This window comes from Eutrigla gurnardus (genome assembly GCF_963514095.1).
Source record: "Eutrigla gurnardus genome assembly, chromosome: 16".
NCBI lineage: Eukaryota > Metazoa > Chordata > Actinopteri > Perciformes > Triglidae > Eutrigla > Eutrigla gurnardus.
Genome location: NC_139927.1, coordinates 20,198,143 through 20,209,523, shown reverse-complemented (window position 1 = coordinate 20,209,523; position 11,381 = coordinate 20,198,143). Strand labels below are relative to the sequence as shown.

The following is an 11,381-nucleotide window of genomic DNA, read 5'->3' as shown; positions in this document are numbered from 1 at the left end:
GAACATCTCACACTTTACTTCTAGTTTATTCTACTTAAATGTTGTTCTTTTACGTCACTCTGGGTCTATAAGGTGCATTTGATGTTTTTCATGTCTGTTTAGAAATGTAATTATAGCTTGTTTTGATCATTTCCAGGTTGACGGCTTGAAAAAGGATTAATTAAATACAATTATTCTTCTCCTTGTTCTTCTGTTTCTTGTTCTCCATGGAATTCTTCTCATTCTTATTCCTCTTCTCCTTCTTTTTCCTCATTTAGAAGAACTATTAATTATATCAAATTATTGCCTCTCTCTGGTTGTGAGATGACAGGATCAATATCAGTCTCATGTCTGTTGACCTGATGGATGTAGAGTCTCATGTTCAGCACAAGGACTTTTAAATTACATTCAAGGACCGTTAAGATTAATTTAATAACTATAAAATGTCTTGTTTTAGAGTCGTCACTTTCCGACCTTCAAAATCCACAAGAAGCTTTTATCACTTTTCTTCAAGGACTTCTTGACAACTTAGGACAAATTCAAGACCCTTGACAAATAGAAATGTTTTTTACATCAGCTTTCAGTCATATCACATGACCTTCTTCTGCAGATTGAAGATGTTAAAACTTTGTTTAAACTGGAGATTCAAGTTGTTTTATTTTTGACAAATGCATCATAAACTACTCAATTAACTTTCTATACACTTTTAATATCAAAGACTTTTCACTGACTTTCAAGGACTACCAAAGACATTCAATGACTTCTAACCAGCTTTTTTTGAGTGAAATTAAGATCTTCATCTAATCCATAAATTAACATATTATGGATAGCCTATATTTAACATGGAACCTCTTCAAAACGTTTCAATTATACTTTGAGAAATTAAAGACAGCTTTAAGGCCCTTGACAATCCCTAAAAATGGACTTTGAGTCTCAAGTTTTGAGGCAAAAGAAATCATCCATGTGCAGAGGAGGTGATGTGATGGAAAGCTCTGGAACAGCGACGGAATCTGACTCATGGTAAAACTTGTTTTGACAACGAAATCAAAAAAATGGCCAAGGAAAATGTAAATATATGACGTAGGAACCACATGACAGCCAATAAGACTGGAATAAAACCTCCAATCAACAGCTTTCAGTTACGTCACATGACCTTCATCGCCAAATATTTAAACTTTAAATCTCAAAGATTATGTTTGACAAATGCATCATAAACTACCAAATTGACCTTCTATTCTATACTTAAGACAAATTATGTTTGGGATTTGACTCCTGCAGGTTTCTAATGCTTGTCAGCAAATCAAAGACTTTTCACTGACTTTCAAGATGTGCCAAGGACAATCAATAACTCCTAAATGGCTTGTTTTCAGTCTAAAGTGAAATTAAGATCTCGAAGGCCTCATCTACCACAAATGCATTTACATTGCCATGTTATGGATGGATTTAACACCTGGAACCTATTTAGGATTTCAAGAGAGTCAAATTTCAAGGGATTGTCAAGGGAATTAAAATGTGTCTAGGATGATCATGTGATGTGACTGAAAGCTCTGGAACTGCCCTTTAAGAAGTCACATACTAGCCAATGAGTGATTGAAATAAAACAATTCAGCACCTTTCAGTCAAATCTCATGACCTTCTGCAGATTGAAGATGTTTTTCTGATAACTTTTGATGCTTAAAAGTTGAGTTTCAAAGATTATTTCTCACAAATACATAAAAGGACTTTTAAAATATTTAAAATGTCAGATGTTTGACTTTCCAGGACTATCACAGACATTCAATGACTCCTACCAAGCTTGCTTTTAACTACAAAAAGGTGAAATTACAATCTTCAAGACCTCATCTAATGCATAAATCAACATGTTATGGGTGTATTTAACATATAGAACTGCTTAAAAACATTTGATGGAAGCAAACATCCTGAGGAGGATCATGAAATGTGACTGAAAGTTCTGAATTAGGAGCCACGTGTCAGCCAATAAAACATCAGAGACCAATAATCAAACAGAGCAGTTGACCAACTCAGTTCCAGCTGATTTATTCAGACTTCATCATGAAGAACAAGTTAACGCAGTTTCCCCTTTCTGCTACAAAAAAAGAAAAACAAAAAAAGAAAAAAGAAAACTTGGGATGGTCCATTAGTTTCTTCCTCTGTTCTTTCATATTGCACAAAAAATAATGAGCAAAAACAAATGTGTGCCATTAATGATATAAAAATTGTAACAGAAAATCCAGTTCCTCTCCTGCAATCAGGGACTCACTCACACCAATATACATAAACTCCTAAACTTTTACTATTTTACACAACATATACAATCCTGGATCTGGTAACATTCCTCCCAAACAGTCTTGAAACAACAACAACAACAACTTCCTGTCTGTACACTTGTTTAAAAGAACAGCAAGGCAGGCTGGCTGGGATTTGAACCCTCACATGCTCAGATACAAATAATAATAATAATATTCATCAGATTAAATGAAAAGTGGTAGAAGAAGTGCCTGAAAAAACATTGACATTCCCTTTGACTGTACAAAAATATGCCTGAAAATAGTTTTACTTCTGGATATTAAAAAAAAAAAAAGATGAGGTATGTTTGGTTATGTAAATATCAAAACATTTTTCCTGTCTGGTTGTTTTTGGGGTTTTTAAACTCAGCATGTCATGGCTACTCCAGGGAGCTGGAAAACCCCAAATACTAAATAAAAAAAGAGGATAAGGAGTCCTGAAGTTATAGTCCTGGTGCTGAGAAGGTTTACATCCTGATATTAGAGTTAATTACAGTCATTTGGGGGTCCGGACGGGGATGCATAGTTCGGATCCTGTTTCAAACCCGAGCAACAGAAAATTAAATTCATAAAACCCTGTTGAGGTGATTTGATTTAATTCATTTTTTGCAGAAGTACCACAATGCGTGTAGAGGCCGGGGTCCCCTCCAAACAGCCACCCACTGCCCGCACACTGAGGGCGGACAGCAGCAGTCCCATTTCCCCGGTCCCTGACTGGCTCTGGAGCTCCAGAACCGGCTGAGGGGCGGATTACACGGATGCACATGAGAATGCCCTTGCCTGGAGTGTGGTCAATAAGTGAACACCAGGTCCGAGAAGTTGGCCTCCAGCCAGCTGCCGGCGATCATCTCACTGAGCTCCGGGGTGCAATAATCCGGGAAGTCGAAGTGGGAGCCGAGGCTGCCCTCGCTGCTGCATGAGTCCAGGTCTTTATCCACTAGAGACAGGCTCAGGTTCCCCGTTGCCGAGCTGGACGATGAGTTCCACGGCTCGGAGGAGGCGTGGAAGCCGGCCAGGAGGCTCAGGGTGAAGTCGCTCCCCTCCGCCGGGAGATCGTCCAGGTCCTCCCCGCAGCAGGAGGAGGAGCCGGACCGGGACGAGGATGCAGGTGAGAGCGAGGCCGGGTAGGAGGTGCTGGTTCCCTGCCGGGTGATGTTCTTGAAGCTGTAGAAGAGGCGACCGGGCGACTCATACATGCTGGTTCCCTCTGGTTCCATGGCGGCGGAGCTCTGGCTCAAGCTGGCCGGCATCTTGGCAAGGCTGTAGCGGGACGGTTCGTCGTCCTCCTCCGTTTTAAACTCCCGCTCCTCCTCGGAGTCGTCTTCATCATCGTCGTCGTCGTCTTCCTCGTCGTCGGTAAACTCCCGTTTCACGTTCACCTTGTTGGCTTTAAAGCTGGTCGTCAACAAGTACCGGTACCGGGGGTCCGTGTGCTGCGGGAGGTGGCTGCTCGCCCGGCCCGGACCGACTACCGGTTTGCTGGGTTTCAACTTGGAGAATTTCTTCGCAGCGGCGGGGTTTTTATTTACCGGTCTGACGGTTTTCTCCGGGGACTGAACGACTGGCTTTCCCGTAGGAAAAGCACACCCGTCCGTCTTGGGCTTCTTCTTGGGGCGGTACTTGTAGTCCGGGTAGTCCGCCATGTGCTTGAGCCGGAGCCGCTCCGCCTCCCGGATGAAGGGGATCTTTTCAGTGTCTTTTAACATTTTCCACCGCTTCCCGAGTCGTTTGGAGATCTCCGCGTTGTGCATGTCAGGAGACTGCTCCATAATCTTTCTTCTCTCGATTTTGGACCACACCATGAAGGCGTTCATGGGTCTTTTAATGTGGCCCGTCGCTGTTTTGCACCAGTCCGGCTTCTGCGGCACGGGGCTGCACGCCGAAGCCGCCAACAGCTCCCTCTCCTCCGTGTCGGCCACCTCGCGGAACCCGCTGTTTACCCCCGCCGCGCCATGTTGCGTCTGCTGAACCATGTTCAGAACGAATGTTCAAACTGAACGCGCCGGACTCAAACAAGCCACCGGAGACACTTTCACCACTTTATTTCTCCTTTTGACGTTTTTTTCCAGCCGCAGTATTCCCTTTACACCGGCAGCATCCTTGACTCTGTTCAAACTTCCAAACCGGTGTCTTATTAAACTGCTGATCATGCGCCTGACGTTACCGCTCTCAACCAATCACAGCCCTTCTTACCCAAAAATCTCCCTGCCTCCACAGCGCGTTCCGCCAATCACAGGCCTCCTACACTCCTCTCGTATCCGCCCACAGCCGTTCGGCCGTTACTTCCCTTCAATTTCAATTGATAAATCATTACAATAAAAATAATCGATATTTAAGGGCCCTTTATTGGTGTTTAATGGTATTAAATCACAGGATCGATACCCGCAAAACCTCTGGATCAAAGTAAACACGTTTAAGCTTGAAGTTTCTTGCTCACTCGATGGTTTTATTTGTCGTGTCAGACTTTTTAATGCAAATCAACCCTGTGTGGACATGAGCGATTAGATGGAATGGAAATATTGTTAATATTCATATTTTCATTGTTTTTATTTAAATGTTGAATACAGGCACAGACAGTGAAAAGAAGAAATGATCAGATAAAATGCATAATTAAAAATAAAACAATCACATCCCTGTTTTCCTAATTTTCTCTTAAAATGGAGCCCAGATAATTGCAGGGATCCGGCTCTATAAGTGATGTTTAGGTCCTTCAATGATCATTGAGTTCTAAAAGTCCTCGAGGAGCCTATGAGTGTCCTTTAGGACATTCCAGGAATCCTTCATGTGGGTTTCTTAGAGGACATGAGTCATTACAGAGGTTACAGGTGTTCTTCAGTGAACATTAGAAGTCCTTGACAAAGTACCAGCTGTCTTCAAGGAGGTTTCAGTTATTCTGCAATATGATGTTAAAATTGTTCAGGTGTCTGAGTAGACAAGAGTCTGTTTCCAGGCCGAGGTCCTGGAAGTCCTCATGTGGATCAGCCAGGTGTCTTCCAACACAGCCGTCGACCAACAGAGGGCGACACTGAGAGAGAGAGAGACACACACCCAAACACACACACACACACACACACACACACACACACACACACACACACACACACACACACACACACACACACACACACACACACACACACACACACAGAGAGAGAGAGAGAGAGATCACATCTTTACAGCAGTCTGTGGTGGTGTGTGTGTGGATATATAAATATATTTTCTAAAATTATTATTTATGCTGGTTTATTGTGGTGATAGTGGGGCTAGTAATAGACCATGTCGAGTTCAGAGATCTAGCAGGTAGCAGAGTGAACCATACTTCCTTCTCATCTCTGTTGAGAGCTGCACATGCTCAGTGTACCAAAATGATTGAGACGAAGTTTATGAGCTGAGGTGCAAGTTTGGATGATCAAGGAGTTTATTTTGTGGTTTAAACTCCAGATGAATTCACAAAAATACAATGGAAACACATTGAACTGTAGTCCTTGTTGTTACAGTTTGTAAGTAAGTAAAGATAGTAAAGTAAAGTGACCAAACACATTAAACCCTGAAGGGTGTGAATATCATTGGTCGTATCTGATTGGCCAACACAGAGCCATCTACCCCCACCCCCACCCCCAGGCAACACTCTCATTGAAATGAGGACATTCTGTGTTTTTCTGCATTGTCATTGAGTTGTGAAGAAGCCTTTAAGCTGCAGAAATCACAGCCTCCATTCAGTGTCTTCTGATGAGCACCATACAGAGTTTAATTTCTCACAATAAAGTATGTCAGATATATCTGTGCAGAAACGGTCTTCTGCAAGAGACCAAAAGAAATCCTGGACACAGTAAGAGGATGTGAGAGACACTGTTTCAGGTTATAGACGTAGCCAGATGAAGTTTATCTAAGCTCTGCGTGAAGAATATGAAAAAGCAGTTTAACCAGAAGTGTTGACTTCTCCAGCTTTGCATTTCACATTATAAACACAGCTGCAGTCGTGTTTGTGTGTCTGTATCGAGGTTTGAATGCAATATGAGACAACTGTGCTCGCAGCTTCAAGAGCTATAGTACACTCGACTGAGCGTTGGTGCAACTTTGCTCACTGACTTACTATCTCAGCCACAGAGCGACCTATGTGAAAAGAATCATGTCAAACTCATAAATGACATCGATTTTTGACAATCTCTTAATGAATCAACATTTGAAATAAAACGGAGATGATTGATTGTCAGTTGAGAAGATGTGAGAAGTTTTCAGACTTCATATCGTATCAGTATAGTTCCTACCTTTATCTCCACAAACTGGTTTGTTTTCTACATTTGTGTTTGAAGAACTCAGATATTTTACTTCAGTAAAAATAACAAAAATAACATGTCGAAACTCTCTCAAGTTAAAGTACAAAAGTATCAGCATCAAAGTATCAGTGTCAAAAGTGAAAGTACTCATTGTGCAGAATAATATATAATACTATTTGATCATAATTGTTGATGCATTCATATGTTCATCACTTTAAAGATGGGTCTAATTTTATTACTTTTTGTAAATAAAAAGTCATAAAAATTAGCCCCATCTTTAAAGTTATTAAAGTTATTATTAATCAATTATTTATAATCTGAATCTTTATTCATGAGACTGACATGGGACTGATTGATATCAGTCTATGTGTATCGAGTGATTGATTAATATCTAAAATGGATATCCTTGTTATGTGAACTGCTGAAGCTTCTGCGATTAGTTTTTACATGTGAAAACAAACTGCAGCTGCTGCTGATGTGACTATTGATTAGACTAAGTGTGTGTGTGTGTATGGTGTGTGTGTGTGTGTGTGTGCGTGCATGTGTGTGTTTGTGTGAAGATCCATCCATTCACAAAGATGACCTGAGCCGTTAGTCAGGAATGTGGCTGTTGTTCTATGAGCTGTCAAGGGTCAAAGGTCAAGCTGCTGCTGCTCCTGATACAAAATATTACTAATCGACTATAACTACATTTATACCATGACATCTAATAATCTCCTAGTTTGAGGAGAAAAGTAAGTAAATATTTATTTCTGGAGCGCTTTTGACAATAAAAATAACTTCACAATAAAAGCATGTAGAGGCAGGATGATCACAAGAACAAGAGCCGTGGACTAGAAGTCAAACTAAAATAAGTCAAACACACATTAGTGAATAAAGACGAGGGACTATAAATCAGACAGAAGAGTACAGGGACGAGTCATCTGCATAGAAGGGGAAAGAAGTAGTATTAAAGTGGAAATTAGATCAAGCAGAAGGGGCCATGAGCAAAGCCTTGAGGCACTCCTATGTGATTTTTTAAAACTAGTCTTTACAGTAAGATAATAACCTCTAAATCGCAAAAATCTCCACTTTACCGAGAACATTTAAGATATTGTTAAAATCCTAAAAGTTTTATGTTTTATATATAGATTTGGGTTATAAAAATGTTTCTTAGTCTCAGAGTCTGTTTTTGTTTAGATGTCAACTCATTGCTCCCTACCAGATTTCAGTGAAATATTTACAAACTTTAAATTTACATGACATTAATAGATGGTGCTCTTTTGAACACTTTTAGCCATTTTCGTATGAAGTCCTTTTTATCTAAAACATATGCTACAGTTGGTGCCTGATAAATGTTAATCGGTGTATTTTTAGGTAAAAAAAAACTGTAAATATTTTCTGTATTTACAGTTTTTTCTAAATGCTTAAATATTAACAGTGATTCTCGAAGCACTATCCCTGAAATCATTTACACAGCCACTTAATTTACCAAGTGTGCCAAAATGAATGCACAATCTTTTCTAATTTTCTAATGTAATAACACACGTCTAGCTAAACTGTAAACAATGGTCTCTAGATGCAACACTATTTTGTCACTTGCCTTTCCACATTGAAGTAGATAGATGAGTTCTCTTCAGCTTGAGCTCTACAAATAGACAATAGTTCTGTTCTTTTCTCTCTGTTTTGTTACACAACCATATTTTACACATTTTTACGTGTGTGTGTGTGCGCGTTTGGTGTTTAGTTTTGTTGTTAGTGTGTAGAGATTTGCAAAGATAGCCGATAGTTTAAAGATAGTGCAGAAGCAATCGCAACTAGTTTCGTAGACTAGGCATAGTCAGCGCGCAGCGCACGTGCGCCACGCCGACGGGGTGTGTCCGCCTGGACTTTGCAAGTGGGAAAGAGGGAGGAGAAGAAGGCGTGAGTGGGAGACGAGGAGGAGACGAGGCGTGGACTGGGATTAACACAGCCGATTCAGATCTTCACCAATCAAATGAGCTCCTCTCCTCACCTTTAATGCGTTAGGGGAGGTTCAGTGCAAGTTTTGTCACTTGACAACCCAATGACAGAAGCAGCGCCGCTGCTCCCACCACGCTCATCACGCGCTGTGCGCGCGTATCATAATAATAACAATGCCGATATTATAAAAAACAGGAGAGAGAGGGAGATGTTTTGGTCCGAGAGGCTGAGTTTCCGTTACGCGTGCAATCCGCCTTTGATCTGTCGTCGGATGTGACGGGACAATCTATATAGATATAAATTCACGTGTTGATTCAATTAGTTGCATTAAATAGTGTTTGTTGTGATTATTTATTGCATTTAAATGTGCCTGGAACTGTGGAAACCTGCCTGTGAGGTGTCGGTGACGTGTGCGCACTGCGCGCAGTCAGCCAAACTTCCACTCCGCCAGCTGTGATTCGCCTTGAATGAATGGACTTTATTTACGCCTTGCGCCTTACGCCAAGAGTAGACTAGGTTGGACACCCATCTTGGTGCAGGCGATCCACCAAACTGCCAAACTGACCGTGCGCAAGGCTGCACGGGTCAAAACTTGCATTACGCTGCCTCCGCCACCCTGCGCTGCGCCACAAAACTAGGGCCCATAGTATTAACGTATACCGGTATATTAATGTATAATGATGATGATGATAATAATAATAACATGAACAACAACAGTGATGCCAGTAATGCTCCAATCTGACCACTTCATTCAGTAACCGGTAATCAGATTAAAATTACTCATCCAAGTCACTGTGCGTTACTACGTTTGTCATTTTTCTTAATAAAAATATTATGCTGTCAATCGATTAAACAAAATTAACTAATTAATCGCACAATTTGCCGTAATTAATCGCAATTAAGCGCAATTAATCGCTTTCTTTCTTCTTAAGAATAAAGTATGTTATAATGGATATTTAAATGTAAAATGATGGAATTTATGTAGGATCAACACAAAGGAAGTATCTGAATTCAAATACTATTGTTAAATAGCAGCTTTTTTTTAACTTTAAGCACAGATTCTCTCATGTGAACTACAGATTTCCAAAGAAACCATCAAGGCCATCAAAATTAACTGTCAGCTTGAAAAAGGCATATTTCTTATATGCACTAACAGAACATTTCAAAAAGGTCCACAATAGAACATGCAAATATGAAAAAAAGAACAAGGAAATATTCTGCTGTGAAGTCAGAATGATAAATCCTTTTCACTCCATAGATCAACAAGTCAGCTTAGTCCTCCTTTACATTCAGCCCGTTACGGAGACAGACCAGTCTGTTTACATTGTCAGAGGACAAAGCAGCACACGCCACATCTAGTGTTTCTCACGCAGACAAATTACCGGGATAATTTTAAAAAACTGCTCGGCAATCGCTCGCCACGATCCCCCCACCCCCCCCACCCCCACCCTGCTGACGCTGCAGCCTCAGTCAAATTCTTAAGCCCTGATTATGCTTCCGCGTAATGATAACGCAACGGCAACGCAACGGCCACGCAGTTGCTTGGAGACCGTGATGGTTCTGCGTTGGGTTTATGTGTCGAAATGCAATTCAATGCCACACCGGTAAAGGGCGCTATGTTTTTTGTAAAGACTGACCGACCGACCGAGACTCTTGACGTATATCGTCGTTAGCCTCGTTATAGCCTATTTGTTTACTTTCCGGCTTTAAACATCCACAATTTTTCAGAACTTGGTGTTTTATTTCTTTGTGCAAAAGCGAGAAGGTGCAAACAATAAAACGAGGTGCAAACAATAAAAGTAGCCTTTTAAAAGTTTAAATGGCGGTGTTTATGAGTGGAAACCGGAAAGCGGTCTCCAGCGGATGTAGTTAGCGGACCAATCACAGCCAATGCCGCTGCGTTGGTGTTGCGTTGGTGTTGCGTCGCCTCGACGCGCGTCTAGGATTTTTGGGAGGTGCACGTCAGGCCCTTGCGTTGGACGTAAGGGGGGTCCGCAAGGACGTAAGGGGTCCGCAAGCCCCCTTGCGTTGTGTCGACGCGGAAGCATAACTTGGGCTTTACGCTGAACTCCGTTAAAAACGAATGGCTAGCGGCTGTGCGGCACACGCCGTCATAGGTCTTACGTCAGCCGCCACGGGAAGTAAACAAAACACAGCTGCGTTAATTTCCTTAAAAAAAAAGTTTTATAATTAACGCAAAGATTAACGCGTTAATTTTGATAGCGCTAAAAAATATATTTGCTTTCTTCTTGCGTCTCTGGGAGTGAAGTCACGTAGCTTATGAGACAAGTCACGTTTTCAGCACGAGGACCGTTCACGTATCGACTACACACACAAACATAAACAACTATGGAGGAGGAGAGAGATGTTGCTCGCTGGAAATACAGTCACTGTTTTGAGTTTGTGTCAGCTAAAGATGGCAATATTAAGGATCGTTGTACACACGTGCTATAAGAAACACTTGGAGTTGCAGCACTGCACAGTCAAACTTACAGAGCAAGTAGGAAACAGACAAAAACGCACTTCCAACAAATTGAGTGTTGTCATTTTTATGTTGTCGGCAGCTGCTGAATGTAATTAATTAAGTAACTTCTAATCTAACTTAGTTACTTTTAAAATCAAGTCAACTGTAAAGTAACTAAGTTACTTTTTAAAGCAGTAATCAGTAATCAGATTACTTTTTCAAAGAAACTGTGGCAACACTGAACAACAACCACCACTACTATTGCAACGAATACTACTACTAATAATAATGATAATACTCCTACTAATACAGCTAATACTGCTACTACAACTTCTATGACTACTACCTCGACTACTAATACTACTTATAATAATAAGTTATTATTATTATTATTATTATTATTATTATTATTATTATTATTATTATTATTATTAT

The 11,381-nt window shown here is 40.8% G+C and overlaps 1 protein-coding gene across 1 annotated transcript; it reads right to left on the bottom strand.

The window, feature by feature from the left end:
- Positions 1–2,000: 2,000 nt before the first annotated feature.
- On the bottom strand, positions 2,001–4,385 carry sox11b (SRY-box transcription factor 11b). The gene has a single exon (XM_084030321.1). It carries the CDS (start codon positions 4,235–4,237, stop codon positions 3,056–3,058), a length of 1,182 nt encoding a protein of 393 aa, XP_083886447.1. The 5' UTR covers positions 4,238–4,385; the 3' UTR covers positions 2,001–3,055.
- Positions 4,386–11,381: the final 6,996 nt, after the last annotated feature.